Here is an 18,658-nt window from a genome sequence, read left to right as displayed (position 1 = left end):
GGACGGTCAAGTTGGCTATGAATAGGCTTGCTCATGGATTAAAAGGACCAGGACTATTCAATAATCTCTGAGATCTAAAAGTGTCCAACCAAGACGGAAATCTATCGGATGTTTTGTCTGACGAGTCTCCAAAAATTATTTTGAGGGCTGCTATTGCACGCTACAAAATGGACTTTAAAGGTTGATTTTGAAAACTTAATATTTATTTTTCAGGTGTGCGATTATTAACACGCCTGAAATGATTTAGGCGTGTGCCAAGGCATGCACGTGCGATCGCACACCTCTCCTGAAAAAGACTGCATGTGCTATATACACTGTAAAGATCAAAGTTATAATTAACTGAAAAAGAAAACAGAAAGATGAGTTATATTTTTCATTTTATTTTATTTTATATAGAAAAGGGGTCACATTTTTCTCTGATCATTAAAACTTCAAAATTCTTACCTCTTCTTAGTAATTTTTATATATATAATTATAATAAGAAATCATAATAAGCTTTCCGAGAATATATAAATATGTCATAAAAGCAACATAATGACAGTAAAAGATTTTTGCTTATGTCAGCACTTTTCCTGAGATGTCATCAGAAGCTTGATATTTGTTTGGGGAGATGGCATTGGTCATTGGATGTTGCATGGAGTTGTCTGGCAGAGCGCTGACCCTAATTAAGTTTGCATAGCTCAAAGAGAGCATTAAATACTCCAGGACATCAAAAAGCCATGGCCCCTCCTGGAAATAATAGAAAGGGTATATCCCTCAATATTTGTGAGGCTAGGGATGTAAAATATGCATATGTATCTAAAAAAGGCCAAAAATTGCACAGAAATGTGATTTTCAGATACAATTAGGTAGCTGGGTTAATCATGTTTTAACACTTTGCTAAATGATTCCCCTGTTTACCTATGTAAATTATATAATTACACATAGAACAGATTAGATGCTATGATACCAAATTTGAGTTTTCAGATAAATGCTCTCATAAAAAAAATCACACGCGTGTGTTTACCTCTGACCTAAAGAAAGCATGTGGCCATGTATATCTTTTGTAAGGCTTTGCTACTCACTTAACTTAGCTCCCAAAAGTTCAAATTGTCTCTCCCCCTGCAATAAAAATTAAAGATGATATCCTAATTTCGAAATTGAATACAGTCTGATAAACAATAAAAAACTTCCTGTTTGATCACACATTTGAATCATTATAAGATAGCAGGGAATTGAAAACTAGTCATCAGTATGTCAGTATGCTATCCTAAAATATTCTGCAAAGTTCAGGCGAGGTAATGATGCAGACATTGATGTTACCCTAAACTTCAAAAACGTAGATCTGTTCTGCCCGGATAATGAACATTGGCCTGATTAAGTACGGCAACTTGCCCCAGTTAAGAACAGGGCAGAAAATACATCATTTTTGTAAACAGAATGTTTTAGCCTACTTCATCAACGAGAACTAGATATGTTCTGCCCAGATTGTGAAAACGGCCTGTTTACAACTGGGACAGCCGGATTATGTACGCATGGTCTGATTATGTTTTTTTGCACTGGTTATGTCGTGGTGATCGGATTATGAACGCTGATATAATGGCTGGCCAGGCAGGCTGTGATTGGCATTTTCTTCAAACTTTTGTGAATTAAACATTCATAGAACACCCCTAAAAACTAGACATGGCGAAACTCTCAACGTAGTTCTTAGTATAAAGCATTCTTGCAGTAAATACATTTCAACATAATACACTTTGAAGCAACTAAATTTAACGGAACTTAATTTATTCTTTTTGCGGGAATTAAGTTTGGTAAAAAGTTATTAAACTTGCGAATCCCAAAATTTAGTATTTGCCACGAAATTTCGTTTCATTTGAGAACAACAACAACTTTGCCACCAGGGCTATTTGCTTGTCAGAAGTGATGACGAATGATATAAAAGCGGTCGGCCCCGATTATATTTGTTCTATAAATCTCGAATAATATTTGACTGCCTTCCCCAAATATGTGCGTTCTAAAATAAGTGAAAAATAATATTAGACTGTCGTATACAAACTGGCCTGCCCTGATTATGTTCCTTTTATAAGTGCCAAAAATATTTTTTGAGTAAGAAGACGGTCTGTCCTGATTATGTTGCCCTGATTATGTATTTCTTGCCCTGTTCTTAACCGGGGCAAGCTGCCGTACAATCAGGGTAGCGTTTATTATCCGGGCAGAACAGTACTGCGTATGACCAAAGTTTGCGAAAAGCAAATACGATGTTGTATTCTCACCGAAAAGATTTTTTCTTTATTATTTGTTTATATTTTATCTTTATTTTTTGACAGAAGAACACGAGTTTTCGAATTCAGCAGGCCACCATAATTAGTACTAATTATTTTCTATTTTTAAACGTGAAGAAGATGTTTTAGTTACAATTATGACGACGTCTTCATGTTTTTATTTACTTCCAAATAAGGAGCATTGATGACACAATCGCTGACGGATAAAACATAAAGAAAACAAATGGAATCGTTGTTTGTAAATGACTTTGACGTTGTCATACATCTAGCTAGATCTAGGGGCCGTTACACGTATTCATTGTTCCAAATTACAGCTTCCGAAAAAGCAATTATAACACAAAGCTTACGGAGGAAGAGTATTGTTTATATAATCGTTTTATGCCACAGTAAATCATTGGCAACGAGCTATAAAGCCATGAATAAATGTCGTTCATAGAGACACATTGCAGTAACTACGGATAAGCACATGGTAATAAACTTTATATAAATTCACTTTCTCGAAGATAGCTATTTATATATAGTTGGCAGCTATAGGTAACTTGTACTATTTTTGTGAAAATAGCTACAATTTATTGATACAATAGACAGATAGCTAGTTAGCTAGATATCATGAAAATGGTTGGCGATTCTGTGTTTGAAGATATTTCTATGAAGGATGCAAAGTCTGCATTGAGGGATGCTTTGCGTGCGAAATTAAAATCTTCATCGTTTGAAGATAACTATGAAGAAACAAGTCGATCAGCATCACCTACAAAAATTATTGATGTTGAAGCTCTTGGAAATGATAGTGACAGTAATGACTCTTCTGATGAAAGAATGTTAGAAGACAAGGTAACTATATTGTTTTTATAACTGATTGCCTTCGCTTTGTGCAAACTTATCCTAGAACAAAGAAGGTAAAATTCCAAATTGTTGTCGTTATTGAGAAATAAAAATAATGCTGGTTGAATATATTTAATTTTTAATCATTTGAAAAAGATAATGTTTTGTTGTATTGTATCAGTTTTGTATATATGAGTCATATTGTTATACATATCTAATTATATTTTATTATAAACAATTAAACTCTCAAGATCTTTCCATCTGTATATAATTAAAACAAAATTAGGCTTTAATTGTAGAATCAATGACATTTTGTTTTTTGACTGAAGTTCCTGTATAATCTATTTTAAACAATGACAATAATTAAGGTCTTTAGGCTAATGTTTTATTTCCTGTAGGTATATTTTCCTTTTCACAATTTGATGCCTGTGCTAATATTCAACCTTTTATCTAGGACTCGAATACTATACCTATTGAAGAAAGACGCTTAAGAAATCGATTAGCAGCAAGAAAATGTCGTGAAAAAAGAAAGCAAAGAATTGTCAACCTTGAGAAGGTAGAGATCATTAATTTTCGAGTAAACATAATTTATTCAAAATTATCTTGCAGAAATATTTTATTTTTAATTTTTCTTTAGATTTGCAATAACCTGGAAAGCCGTATATCTCAACTGCAAAACGAAATAGAGGGTTTGGACGGGCAAAAAAAAAGTTTAACAAAATTACTAGAGAATCATACTTGTGTCAGATTGGCACCGAAACCTACAGCAGTGATCACAAATAATGTTATGACAAAATGATAAAGCATATATATGTTCGTTTTTATATATATCAAATATATACTTTATGCTATTATATATATATATATTTATCATTTACTTAAAATAGTTTGTAAATACTTGTAAATATATTTTTTTATTAAAAAGAAACATTTTAATTGTCAGAATTTTATTCTTAAAAAAAATTCTATAAAACAATACTTTTTTCTCTGGGCAAGAAAAGGTAAAGATTTCAGCAATATAAGTACAGATCCCTAACTTCTCTAAAAACAAAAACACAAAGTTTCTGTGGTCATGTATAACAAGCTATACTTTCTGTAGGTAACTCTTAACAGATTTGTGATTATATCTAAAAATATTATACATTTTTGATTAATTTTCCCACAGAAAGTGTCAAAATGTGACAGAAACAGCTTCTCTTTCACTTCATTCAGGTCTTTTTGTTGTATTGTTCTAAAAAAACATGAAAGAAGCTAATGAATTGCATATTATTAACATGATGTCATAAAAATGATCTAGCGCCGGAAAGATTTTTTCTCTTTGTTGTAGAGCTCCTGGGAAAAAATAATCACCGCTTGAAGCAATTACCACAAAAGTTAAGTGTTTAAAGATTTTTGTTGGACTAATGAATGAACAAAGTAATTTTCTTTTCTATATTACAAAAACGATGCCATCAAACGTTTTGTTTTGTAAAAGACAGTAATTAAAGTTGATGGGCTAATAATTTTTGCAAATAGGTGACTGGAAAAGGATCTTTGCTAACGGACACAAACAAACTAAAAGTACATTAAGAGATCACTTAAAGTAAAAAATATTTCTTGATTTTGTGTATAGCTATACAGTTATTTCCCCTCGTACATGTTCCGTAATTTAGATTAACGCCCGTCGTGCATCAGATCGCCCGTGGTACATCTTCCGTTACTCAGATCGCCCGTGGTACATCTTCTGGAACTCAGATTTTCGCCCGTCGTACATGTTCCGTAACTCTGGTAGCCCGTCTTCACGTCCCGTCCCACATCATAATATCCTGGCTATCGCTATTTTGTTCTTAACATAAAGTAACGATTTAACTACCGGTTTCAACTAATTACAAGGGACGGGTTATCATAAAATGACTCATAGTGGCATATTACGAGATTTTCAAAGGAAGATAGAAAAGAATATACAGCTGAACTACATGTTGTATCCGTTATCACTACAATGAAATGTTATCATAGCAAGAACACCATATTAGTAAAAAACACCTACGCAACGAAGTAAATGAGATATGTTGGCATATTAACAAGATTGTAGATTATATCTATGAGGAGATTAAATGTTGACTTCCTCTCTGGCCAATTATTTTTATTAAAAGACCGTGGTAACTAGGTTGTAAATCTAATCTCAAGTCTTCAAACATTCTATTCAATGCATTGGGAATGAGTTGTAATTCTTTTTTAATCAGGTCTACTAAATAGATTGCTTCTATTTCATTTTATATCTGTGAATTATCTACAGGCAAAATTATTCGTAACTAACAAAATCCTTTTGTGATACATTGCTTATCAAGTTATGGGCAACTGTAGTTAGACGTTTCAGATAGCTATATACTAAAACTACCTGTGAGGTATACAAGATAGTACTAATCAATGTGGAGAGGACCTGGTAACGAGGTTAAAATTGAACCCCGGAGTTACATAGATTGAATTTTTTCTTTAACAAATGTCAAAACGGGAACAGTGCAAGGTAACAAACAAAAACAAAAATTTTAAAAAGATTGGAAAGAAGGTTGTTACACGTTAAAATATAAATTTAGAGGTTTGCGTTAAAGGTTTTAGGAACGAGAATGGAGAATAATTGTGATATATTAATCCTTGAAATCGATTTATGAGCTTTAAACCCATTACTCATCGAAATACTCATGTTTCTATAAATAAGTCTGACATCATCTCAATGTACAGTGACTATGGTGATGAACAATTACAACTGTTTGATGAGTTCAAGTGACACATGAGTTAAGTAAACAATATCAAGTTAGCATGCAAACAGCGTTGACACATTTTATGCACAAAAATAAAATTAACTTCTCCAACAACCTCTTTCCCAGTGCCTGTTGTTTCTTTTTTTTTACCAAAAAGATGACAAGAGACGTTGAGAATGAGGTTGCTTCACAGACTTTTTACTGTATCCGCACCTTTGCCACACCTTCAAAGATGTATCAATTATGTCTAAACAATCATTCAAACATATTTTAAGAACAACATTAGAACCAACCTGTGGTCATACGAAAGTCATACAACAAATCTAAAATCGTTTAGTAGGGTTGTAAACAGCCTTGTTCCCAGGGCTCTTTTTCTCTTTCTGACAATCTAGATTGTCAGAAAGAGATAGAGGGTCCTGAGGAGACGTAAATTATCAGCAAATCAAGGATCTGCAGAATCCTATTTACTTTTGGATGGTCTTAATGTTGTTCCAAAAATACGTTTGAATAATTGTTTAGACATTTTATGTTATCTGGCTCATGGATACGTGGCGTCATCGAATAAATCATTGATGCTGTAAGCGATCATAAGAATTGGTAAATTATCCTTTTCACAGCTATTCTGCTCTCTGTGGTTTTTGAAAGTTACCAATATTATTAGCCGTGGTCATACAACTTATCCAATGCAGAATGAACAAAGAGACAGTTTCGTAGAAATTTCGATCTGATGTGTCATTAATTTGCGGTCTATGTTTAAGACCTCACAATGGTTTAGATGCAAATACTCTTCCACGTCAGTGTCAGGGTCAGTTTTAGTTTGTTGGGTTAAGTGATGTCGCCGTTTTGACGGACCTTTCGCATCATATTAACCTTGTCTGTGTTGATTAATTCAATAGAAATTTATTTATTTATTTGTTTTACCAATTATTCATCAAAAAAAACATTTTGTCACAGCACTTTCCTTATAACCTAGAAAGACAAAAAAGATCTCTTCATATCCTCTAAGGACAGGTTAGGTAACATTCTCGTCCACAGAGCTCTTTAAGAAAAACCTCGAGGTTTCTCTGAAAGAGCTCTGGGGACGAGGATGCTGCAAAACTATGCATAACTTAGCTTTATAGACTATGTATTATTGTGGATTTATTCATTGCGTATTGTTTGTTTTTCTAACCACAGAAATACAAGTAGACATTCTAACAATAGTTGTTTATAAACTCCTCCTTCTCAAGGTTTGTTGCCTAATAACAAAGATGCAAGCGCTTACTTGACGATTAACAAGTTTCTACGTCACAGGCCTCGATCTGAAAGAGGTAAGAACCCTGGGGACAAGAAAACTTTAAGAGCTGTTGAAAATAACAATTAAAAGAAAACACTAATTTACAAACATTTCTAATATCGTCCAATTCATTGCCACTACCAGTACTTTAAAATGTGTAAAAAGACTTGTAACTAGCCATACACATTGTGCTGTCAGAAATAGTTTCAGACGAAGCTTGCACAATATTTTTTTTTTGTAGTCACGTATTCTTTTGTAAGTTGGCAACTGACGCAAAAGATAGTCACGTGATTTTGTCAGGGCTACTTTCTGACATAAATCTCGGCATAATAGCAGACAATTTGTAGAACAAGGCAGACTATGTCGAAAAAACAATTTGAACTTAATCATCCATCATAAAATTACAATTTGATACAGTGCGGATGGTGAGTAATACATCGATGACTAGTTGAGCGAGGCCAACACTTAAAATAAATATAATTTAACAATGACGTCACTAATGACTTTAAAGTTACAATTTATTTTGAAACTCACATGGAACATTATTCGGCAAAATAAAATTGCTGTGGCACTGTTTTATATAAGCAGGGTAGCGACAGACTGTGCCCTTTTTTTGTAAATGGAGTTGTGTACAACTAACTACTGCAAATTAAAATGGTTTGGTGACTGTTTTAGCTTCTTGCTTGCGTGCATACCGAGAAAGTTTGTAAGAAAGTTGCTTTGAAAAGTAATTGCACCTAAAATGCCGCATTTGCAGCCTGTGTTCTTATTTTAGCTCAAGTTAAGTTAAGCTTAACCAGGACTTTTTTTGCACAGACAATAAAAGATAATAAGCGAGACGATAAGCGCAACGCGACAATAGACGCAGCGCCGATTAAAGACACAAAGATCTGGGAATAGGTTTGAGGAAACCTAATTTTTTAAAGGCATTGCATCCGAAATGTACGGTGACCCATGTCTGCGACTATTGTCGACTAGCAGAAAAAGATCACTACAGCGCAGTAAAAACGATTCTACTGCGCAGTAGTCATAGTTCTACTGCGCAGTAGTCACAGATTTACTGCGCAGTAGAATTCGCTCCACTGCGCAGTAGAACTTTAACTATTGCGCAGTATAATATGGGGTTTTGAGTTATGCTAGTTAGAAAATTTTCCGGTATTCCATAATGGTTGACAAGATTTTTAAAGTGTTAAAGTTTAAAGTGTACATCAAAAAGAATAAAAGAATACCAGTCGGCTACCCTTGGAAAAATCCGCGGGGTCACCCGTCCTTTAAAAACGCATTTCGTGTTTCCGCAACACGACGTTTTACTCGCAGACAGACAGTCGACAGCTATTATTAAAGAGACTAGTGGTTAATCCGTGGAAAAATCCACGGGGTCGCCCGTCGCGTTTGCTCGTCCTTTATATTTATCCGTCGCAACAAAGTGGACAAAAATATATCGCATTTGATATTCGTGTTTCCGTAACATCATTTTCTAACTCAGCAGGGGGTCCGCGCAGAGACAGACAGACGACGGCTATTATAATAGAGACTAGTCGTTAGCCCGTGGAAAAATCCACAGGTTCGCCCCTCCTTTATATTTGTCCGTCGCAACAAAGTGGATAAAAATTTATCGCATTTGATATTCGTGTTTCCGTAACATCATTTTCTAACTCAGCGGGGGGGTCCGCGCAGAGACAGACAGACGACGGCTATTACAATAGAGACTAGTCGTTGCCCGTGGAAAAATCCACGGGTTCGTCCGTCCTTTATATTTACCCGTCGCAACAAAGTGGATAAAAATATATCGCATTTGATATTCGTGTTTCCGTAACATTATTTTCAAACTCAGCGGGGGGTCCGCGCAGAGACAAACAGACGACGGCTATTATTATAGAGACTAGTCGTTAACCCGTGGAAAAATCCACGGAGTCGCCCGTCGCGTTTGCTCGTCCTTTATATTTACCCGTCGCAACAAAGTGGACAAAAATATATCGCATTTGATATTCGTGTTTCCGTAACATCATTTTTTAACTCAGCGGGGAAGGTCCGCGCAGAGACAGACAGACGACGGCTTTTATAATAGAGACTAGTCGTTATCCCGTGGAAAAATCCACGGGTTCGCCCGTCCTTTATATTTGTCCGTCGCAACAAAGTGGATAAAAATATATCGCATTTGATATTCGTGTTTCGGTAACATCATTTTCTAACTCAGCGCGGGTCTGCGCAGAGACAGACAGACGACGGCTATTATAATAGAGACTAGTCGTTAGCCCGTAGAAAAATTCACGGGTTCGCCCGTCCTTTAAATTTACCCTTGGCAACAAAGTGGATAAAAATATATCGCATTTGATATTCGTGTTTCCGTAGCACGATTTTCTAACTCAGCGGGGCTTCTGCGCAGAGACGGACAAAATACGGCTATTATTAAAGAGATTTGAAATCGAAAGTTTTGAAATCCAATTAGCGTTCTCATGCTCAGTTCCTTTATATAACCTTAAAAAATCAATTTTAAGATATCGTCACAAGGCAAGCCATTATAAAGATAACAGGAAATTTCTCTTACAATATTTATTTCTGAAATGAAAGAACACAACGAAAGTCAAACTAAAAGTAACGAAGGAGCAATCAAAAAAATATGATATATCACAAACAGAGGCACATACCAAACTTTCGATTTCAAATATTCTTGTCGATGTACACTCGCGTTTTAAAAATCTTGTGAACCACTATGGAATACCGAAAAGATTGTCTAAAAGCATAATTTAAAACCCCATATTATTTTGCACATAGTTAAAGTTCTACTGTGCAGTAGTCAATGTCCTACTGCGTAGTGGACCGAATTCTAATGCACAGTAGAACATGTGCTAATGCGCAGTAGAACTTTGACTACTTCGCAGTAGAAATATGTGTACCGCGTAAAAGAAATTTGTCTGCAGCGCAGTTGTCGCGATTCTACTGCGAATAACCACATGTTCTATTGCGCAGTAGATATATTTCTACTGTGCAGTAAAAATACCACTACCAGGTAGTAGAACATTTTCTACTGCGCGATGGACTAACTATTCTATTGTTCTTTGATGCCTACTGTGCAGTAAACAGAGTTTTACTGCGCAGTAGAACGTTGACTACGGTGCAGTGATAACTCGTCTACTGTGCAGTAGTCACAGTTTTACTACGCAGTAGAAATGTGACTACTGCGCAGTGGAAATCTAATTCAACTGCTCAACATTAAATGGCAGATATGGGCTTTAAAGCTTTACACTGGTTTTGAAACACAACACCAGTAACAAAGCTGTACCCGGGGTATGCAACACAATTCACCTACATTTAAGCGCTTAGCCTGAATTTCAACGCCGGGTCATCCGGCTGGTATTCCTATATCGATCCTATTTCTTTCTAACACCGTTGCCAAGGAAATTTAATGCTCCAAAAAATCTCACTTTTATGATGTATTTGACAGTGTCCCCTCAGTCTATTGTTACACTCTATAGTTATTTTCATTCTACCTATATTTCACTATATTCCATATTTAGTTCTGTTTTTGGTTTGATGTAACAATATTTTATTAGTTATTAATATTTTATATACATATGAATCTTGTATTTTGTATTTTGTTTTAGTTGTTCAAGTTTTAATCCTTATTTTTCGAACCAAATCTTACGCAACTCGAGCCTGTACATTTTGCATCTATGATAAGAAAATTATACATATTATACAAATATACATAAAATTATGCCCTGAAAGATAGAAAAATAAGAAAAAAGGAGAAATTAAGGAGAATTTCAATTTATTTGAGTATAATGTACTTTTAAGGAGATTTTCTTTTTCTAAGGTTATTTAAGGAATTTAAGAACGAGTGGTCACACTCACAATATTAACTTTTTTACCTTTTTTTATGTTTTCAAGATCATTTTGTTTGACCAATATAATTTTTTATTTACTTTGTTTTTAATAGTATTTTATAATTAATCAACACATGCACATTGTCACTACACTATGTCAAGAAAAGATCCGACAATAGTCGTTAGTCTGTGGAGAAAATTCCACAGGGAACTGCCCATCGTGCGTATTTCCCGCATCGCTATTTCCTGAATCCTTGCCCACCTGTGATCTTGAAGTAATGAAAAATCTTGCACAAGGGTTATTACTATCACTATAGGTGTGGCTCCGAAACAACTTGATCTTGTAGAAAATTCATTCTACTTTCTGAAAAACCGTGCAAAGGTCCAAAAGTTCCTGGATTTAGAGATTTAGCCTTTTCAAAATACTAACAAAGACCATCCGCCCTACAAGTAGTGTTGGGAAAAAAAAAAGTTGAGAGAGATATGCATGAAATTTAATTCAAATTGTTCAAGTAAGCTAAAGTATATAAAATCTGGGTTTACTTTACAATGAAGATAAGAACGTAGATATGTTAAAATTTAAACTGGAATCCTTTATTTTTTTTTTTAAAGGACTGACTCGTTTTGAAGTGGATTAAGAAATATTTTTCAGTCGAAAAATCTTTTTCATGCATGCTTCCCATCAATGGTATTCGAATGGCATTCAGGTATTACCTAGCATGACAAGAAATTGAACGAATATCAAGACAAATAGGAAAACGAAAGAAAAAATAGGAAAATATTGACCATTTCAACAAAATAGACATCATTTTAGATGATGGATAAGAGGCGAGAAAGGGAATTTCAACTTCCCATGTTCGCTTACTTGGTTTCTTATAAAAAACGTGTATACTTGTTTTGTGTTAAAATGATTAAATTGAATTTTTACTGTCACTAATTTCCATATTTTCATAGTGATTAACGCCAGTTATATGCCTTGTGGAAACCGACCTTTGTACACGCTCAGAAGAACAAATTTAAGTTTATTTATTTGAAATAGTTTACCCACGATAGCTTCTTCAGGGTCCTGCACAGGGGTCTTAGTGCATTTAAAACTCTAATTTCAGCTACGAAAGTCGACAATCGCAGCCAATAATTTAAGATTAATAAAAAAAATATCTTTAACAAAGTCTGTTACAAAATTCTGACAAACTTCTGGCATTCAAAGCCAAGTCCTAGTTTTAAAATATCATCCAAACAGTTCGAATTGGGTAAGCGAGGTAACCCATTAACATCAACAATGAATGAAGTAAAGTCCGAGTCAAAAACAACATCAATATTCAGTAGTACACAAGTGCCTCGATTATCATCATCCCAACAGATGTCCCGCATCAATTTTTGACTTATTAACCCAACCTTTTTCAAGACTTCCGTCTCAATGGCATCCCATCCTTTATCTGGATCTGCAGGTAACAAAAGCTTATTCATTGCCACTTTAAAGTCATTAAACATGTCTTCTTGCTGGCTTTCGACCAGTTTTTCTGCACGTTCCGTTACCGTCGAGGAGATGTCGTACTCGTTGATAAACTCATTGGCTTCGTATTCACCCTTTGTCAGCCTGACGTACGGTTGCGTCCATATGTGTGCAGATGACTTACATAAAACAACCGTGTAGGAAAGAGCGAAGCGGCGTTTACGGAAGGAAGGTTGATCCACACAAACTAAAAAAAAATTATAAAAAAATTCAAACAATTCAATCGGGTTTTCGATGAACTAGCCTGGTTTACCATGGCCATTAATAGCGATAATTTTCGCGAAAATGTTTAAATATCTGGCGTTGTGGAAAATTTTAGCAATAACAGGCTAATAAAAACTTGCAGTGAAAACTAGGTAAAAAAAAATAAGCGAATCAAACATTAACATTACTCACATTTTGAAACTGCGATGGAGCCTGGTTCACACGACCTAACAATACGGGAGTACTGATGAGATACAGCTGCATTTACACCAAACAATCTCTTGTCAACACTCTTTATCATCCAATATTGAGGTATATCACATTGCTCGAACTTCTTGTTGAACTCAACTAAATCACGTGGTAGAATAAAATTCTTTATACACCAATCACAATTTCCAATTCGATAATTGAGGTAATTTTGTAGATAGTCCTTGTTGGCTACCATTTCTTCAGTAGGAAGAACATCTGAATCAATTCTTATCGACGTGTCTTGCAGTGGTATTATTTTCACGTCAAAATCACTATTTTTCTCTGACAACACTGTCAGGTGGAGAGTCGAAATGATCTCCTTTGTGACGGCTTCAGCGTAGTAAGGTAGATACACGGTATTTTGTTGTGTCACCATAATATTATGGAGTTCATTCACTGACATTGTCTTTACCTTGTTGTAATCAGAAAGTTCATCCACCTCCTCTTCTTCGTCTTCGATGTATTTGTATATTTTCTTTCCAGTAAAAGCTTTCAGTCTAGTTTTACACACATCCAGAGTTTCATTGGGCATAATTTGGGGAATAAAATTACGAGTGCAAACAGCGCCCTTTGTGACGTTTTTAATTGGCCATAAAAGACTGTACGCCTTTCCTTGAGACACATGGAAGAAAGGAGAGCATTTAAATAGCGGATCGTCGTTGTGAATTACTGCTGATCCATGCTCATTCATTACGTACCAAACAGGTAGCCTTCGTTTCCCATCAGGAGAGGAAACCGAGTAGGTTTGGTTAAACGCCCACATAGCATCAAGTATGCTTTCTAAATAAATCTTCTCAGACTGACGCTTTCCCCATGTTGTTAGTAGAATTTCAGAAGAGGATAACTTTTCTTCTCCTTGAATTAACACCTAAAACAGAATTTTGAAAATAATAACTGTTAAATGTAAGGTCTACAGTACAAGCTTATTGAACTAAGTAAAACTAACGAAAGCATTATATGTAGGCCACGTCTCCACCCTCTCTTACGTCTCAGTTTTTTTTTTTTTTTTGAAATTTGCGAGTTTTTATAAAATTCAGTTTTGAGGCAAAAATGTTTGAAATGACGTCACATCTTTTGACTTATTGTTGGTGAGCAGATGGTGGATGAGCACAAAAGGTTAGGAAGTGTGCGCATGTCCAAATACACATTAAAAATGATTAGGTGTTGTTGACAGCACACCACACCCAAATTCAGGCCTAACATACACAAAATACATTTTCATACTTTTAGTATGAAAAGACAAATATCTGAACAAATATCCCTAAACAATTTACTATTAGTAAATTGTTTAGGGACGACTATTGTTTTAAAAAATCATGCAGTTTAAGCCAAGGTTTGACATGCACATTTTTTTTTGCTTTTACCAAAACTTGTTTTATGCTTATGACATTGTTACATTAATTCCTTTTTTCCAGTTTAAACCTTTAGCTACAGGTCTGTTCAAAGTTGCCATCCAGAAGAGTTTGTTCATTTTATTTATCTTATGACCCAAATATCTTACTGACGACATGCTGACATGCTGACTATCATTTGATTAACGGCCTAATGTGTTAATGAAATTACCATAAACAACTTCTCTCTCTTTATACTGATTATTTTTTTTGTTTTAAAGAAATTTGAAAACATTTGGTAATATACAAATAGAATTTAAATACTCAACTCCTTTTATAGGCGAAGATTGTTCTCCTCAAGCTTATTTAGACCCCTTGCGTATCCAGGGCTTATTTGTGAATCAAGCCTTAATTTTGATGAATTGTAGTTAATTTATAAAATTAAAAAGTCATAATTTCAAGCATGGTGTTACTTACCGGCCAAACATCATTGGTCAGCACTTTCTCTAATGTCATACACAAGACACCTGGTGACTCAATTGACCAATATGAGTCATCAGATTTGACACTTGTAAACAACGCACCATCAATTAGTTGTTTATTTTCCACTACGAGAGTCCAGTGTTTGGTTGTGAGAGTACTCTTGATGGCACGTTTTTTTGCAGTAGCAGGAATGGTCACGTATACTGTAATGATGTCACCATCATCTGACCAATTGTAAAAGGGAGTAGTGCCACACCCTTCTCCATGCTTTAAAAAATTATCATACATTTTGGACAAATAAGATTCATTGACATTTTCTGGCAGATTTTCTGTAGCCTGAAGTGCTGCCTTGAATTCTTCAAATGAACATTTTTCATCGTTGGGTGGTTGTCTGTTCTCTTTGATGGTCACCTTCTCTTTCAATTCTTCATCAAGTAGTATCATGGAAGCAGTTATCATGTCCATGTTATTGTTGTTTAACACAAGTTCAGCCTCCTTCTTAGAGCACTGGCAAGCTGTTGCAAGTTGCTCTACTTGACTGACATTCTTGCTAAACGTGCTAGTTTCAATTTTTGGAGGAATGTTAAAGATACTGGCTAATCTGTCTGCAAGTTCTCGTTTTTTGTGTAGTTCTTGCAAAACATTTTTTTGCAGATCAGTAGTCCAAACATGTTCCACTAAGTAAAAACTGTTGTTTTTCTTCAGGTTTTCCTTTGAAAAAAGCATCGGCCCTAGAAAAAGATATCATGTACTGTAATGGTGATATTGAATATTCAAAGTACTAAGTGAAACACTAAAACCCATTATACTAGCATTAATGACTGTTAAAATTCGAGAAAGTCTTTGAATTCTAATTTTGTTGGTAACTACTTATGAAAAAGCTTTAGTATAAATTCCAGGTCCCAATAGCCACGTTTTGAATCACACACAGGGCTTCAAAAATTCAAAACCTTGGTATCTAGTAGGTTTCTTACGTGCACGAACATGTGTAGAGTATCTGATACTTCTGCATGCCTTAAATGTGTAAAGACATCCAAGCTCCTGAATATTATTTGTGATATATGAACATGTGAGTACTGCACATGAATCAAATTCTGATAAAAGAAGACACAGTACCTTCTAGTGATGTGCAATATCAAACCAATTGTCTGGGCTGGTGAAAACAATGTGGAAAAGGGTCCAAGAAGCTACTCCAGACCTGGTCATGAGTTTTTCACCTGGCGCGTGGTGTGCATACCTATATTCATCGAGGTGCAGGATCATTATCACGCACATTAATTTTCTTAGATGCCTGATTTTAAACCTTATAACAAAAACAGCTATCACCATTTCCCATTTTTAGCATAGCAAAGTAACCATAAATTATTTAAAATAAAATATCTGTGACTATTTTTTTTTTTTTTTTTTGTATTATTATATTGTCGTTCTTCTAGATGCTCTGAATAATAAATATGCATCCTTGTGATAAATCGCTACAAAAATCTACCATTTTTAAAAATACATGTGGAAAGCAAAGTACTGATACGGAAGAAGCAACCTCGGTTATAGGCTTAAATTTAAAGAAAACAAATGTTTTACCACAATGCTTCAAACATTTTTTAGAACAGATTTCTTGTTACAAAAAACAAGTTACACCTAATCAAGTAACGCTAAATATGCATCGTCGTCTGAATTGTTCCCAGAAGTATTTTCGTATTATAAAGTATCCTTTTTTAAAAAGCGTGTGTTTTGACTTTTTTGTCCAACTTGTGGTCTTATCAATTTAAAATATAAATATATTATTATGCAGTTATTAGTCTGCGGATGATAAATAAAGTTTTAAATCACTTTCACAAAACAGATAAACAACTTTCTTGGTTGGCCTAATTTTATAAACATATATACATTTTTTATTTCTTCATCACAAGAACTTCCATAATTTCCCTTTTTTATACGCCTGTTTAATTTTTACGCCTAAATTTAATTTTTTAACCACAAGCAGATACAAACTAAGTTTAATGGCATTAATAACAACTAACGAAAATTGGGTTGCTATTACACTAACGAATTAATGCTATTACACTAACGAATTAATGGCATTAATAACAACTTACGAAAATCGGGTTGCTATTACTAATGCTATTAATCATAGATAGTGGCGCAGTGTTTGAGGTTCACTGCTCATGGAGCTTCCTCTGTAAACGTCCTCCACCCCTTAAAATAGGTTAAGCTTTGTGTGGTGTACAAAGTAATGGAAATACTTTCGTTAAAGTCTACGCAAGAAAGTCTTGTTGCGTGAATGGATGTTTGTATAAAATTTGCCATGGCGCATCTGATTTCGGAAGGTGCACGGTTCATCACTCACCTAGGTTGAGGTAGGCATGGGTGTGTGATCACTCGCCTTATATCACTAGGCCTGTACTCAGTGCTATATTTTCCTACTTCGCATTTATACGGCAATACAAGCAAAAACCATGGGAACGACATTGATTGACAAAAATGGAACTTGAAACGAAGGCTAAAAATACAGCTAGCATACATTTAAAATGAATAGATAGATAGATAGATGTGCATATTTTACATGGCTAGCCTCACAAATATCGAGGGATATACCCTGTCTATTATTTCCAGGAGGGGCCATGGCGTAGATGGAGAGTCCTAGAGTATTTAATGCTCATTTTGAGCGACGCAGACCCAATTAGAGCCCGCGCTCTACTAGACAACTCCCGGCAACATCCAACGGCCCACACAGTGTGCCATCTTCCCAATTTCCCCCACATGGCTTGGGTTAACCCGGGGCTATGGTAACATTCACTCGCCCAAGTTGAATCGCCGTCAAGAGGAATCGAACCCCGGTCTCCCGCACAGAGTACGAGAGCTATAACCACTAATCTACGGCGCCTCAAATGAATAACAATGAATGACAATAACAACAATAACAATCAATGAATAACAAAATATGCCTGTGAAATATAGTATTTTTGTTATTTTTCTACAAAAATTCTTATCCGACCCACCGACCTACTCACTGTTGTAATTAGAAATGACGCTAACCAAACATATTTTCAACGGTGGCCTTCTGAGACTGTACTGCATCTAATTAATCTGCACCTATATCTATTAATCCAAATATTTTCTAACACGTGCATCACATCTATTATATATATTTTTTGACAAAACCTCTAGAACAGTTTGGGTCATGGTGGAAAAAATACTTTGCTTAAACTTTAATGTCTAAAGATTAAATAGAAAAATAAAAAAATTACATCCAGTTTTAAGATTATACCTTGCTGTTGTAAGGAATAGCGTAAAAATGTATTGATTTTAAATGGAAAAAAAATCTTTTAAAACTACCCATGTGGGTAGTAAAATTAAATCTAAAAAGATATGTTGTAAAAAGATCAAAAACTTTCGTGCTGGTGTTTATTTAACAATGCTTCCATAGACCCAGAACTTCAGAAATTTGTATATTTGCCCCATTTTTACCAAGTTGTTTTACCGGAAAGTGTATACTTAAAACCGTAGCTAAAGTTATGCAGTAAGTGGAGTTGCCATATCAGCACCAGAGCAGTTTGTTTAGATAATCATGTAATATGGATAGTATACACGCTAGCCAGACAAATTTCATGGACTACTTACTGGAATTCTTAATTTTTTTAATTGTAAATACATCTTGTAGCTTCAAATTTCCAGATCCATCATTTAAAATGTTATAGAGATTAGGAGTTAAATCCAATGGAAAGTTTATGGACTTCAACTGTGGCTCATGCAATGCAAAAAAATCATCATAATCCGCCATATGTGCAAGCACGTTTTCCTTTTTTCCGCACAAAGTTGGTTACCATACAAGGTCGGGAGTGCTTCTTATACGTATTTTCGGCTCGCTACGTGCTTATGAGAAACCCTAGAAAGACTAAAGTTTATTGTGTTACATCTTTTTGTTCAGTTTTATTTTTCAGGAAAAAAAACAAAATT

The 18,658-nt window shown here is 34.9% G+C and overlaps 2 protein-coding genes across 2 annotated transcripts; one reads left to right on the top strand and one right to left on the bottom strand.

Moving 5' to 3' along the window:
* The first annotated feature begins 2,196 nt into the window (after nt 1–2,196).
* LOC130656916 (activating transcription factor 3-like) lies at nt 2,197–4,019 on the top strand. The gene is made up of 3 exons (XM_057459856.1): nt 2,197–3,092; nt 3,538–3,639; nt 3,721–4,019. Exons 1-3 carry the CDS (start codon nt 2,871–2,873, stop codon nt 3,880–3,882), a joined length of 486 nt encoding a protein of 161 aa, XP_057315839.1. The 5' UTR covers nt 2,197–2,870; the 3' UTR covers nt 3,883–4,019.
* An 8,032-nt stretch (nt 4,020–12,051) lies between these two features.
* LOC130656910 (tubulin--tyrosine ligase-like protein 12) lies at nt 12,052–18,562 on the bottom strand. The gene is made up of 4 exons (XM_057459851.1): nt 18,323–18,562; nt 14,699–15,435; nt 12,834–13,758; nt 12,052–12,624 (listed from the first exon to the last, which is right to left on the bottom strand). The coding sequence occupies exons 1-4, from the start codon at nt 18,480–18,482 to the stop codon at nt 12,098–12,100; spliced, it is 2,349 nt and encodes a 782-aa protein (XP_057315834.1). The 5' UTR covers nt 18,483–18,562; the 3' UTR covers nt 12,052–12,097.
* Between the last annotated feature and the right edge of the window lie 96 nt (nt 18,563–18,658).

Source organism: Hydractinia symbiolongicarpus, chromosome 9 (assembly GCF_029227915.1).
Source record: "Hydractinia symbiolongicarpus strain clone_291-10 chromosome 9, HSymV2.1, whole genome shotgun sequence".
Lineage (NCBI taxonomy): Eukaryota > Metazoa > Cnidaria > Hydrozoa > Anthoathecata > Hydractiniidae > Hydractinia > Hydractinia symbiolongicarpus.
This window is presented reverse-complemented; position numbering and strand designations above follow the sequence as displayed.

Coding starts and splice junctions, on each gene's coding strand:
- LOC130656916 (XM_057459856.1), top strand. CDS start 2,871: ATGAAAATGGTTGGCGATTCTGTGTTTGAAGATATTTCTATGAAGGAT. Junction 3,093..3,537: donor AAAGAATGTTAGAAGACAAG/GTAACTATATTG, acceptor CCTTTTATCTAG/GACTCGAATACTATACCTAT. Junction 3,640..3,720: donor GAATTGTCAACCTTGAGAAG/GTAGAGATCATT, acceptor ATTTTTCTTTAG/ATTTGCAATAACCTGGAAAG.
- LOC130656910 (XM_057459851.1), bottom strand. CDS start 18,482: ATGGCGGATTATGATGATTTTTTTGCATTGCATGAGCCACAGTTGAAG. Junction 13,759..14,698: donor TGACCAATGATGTTTGGCCG/GTAAGTAACACC, acceptor ATTCTGTTTTAG/GTGTTAATTCAAGGAGAAGA. Junction 12,625..12,833: donor CTCCATCGCAGTTTCAAAAT/GTGAGTAATGTT, acceptor ATTTTTTTTTAG/TTTGTGTGGATCAACCTTCC.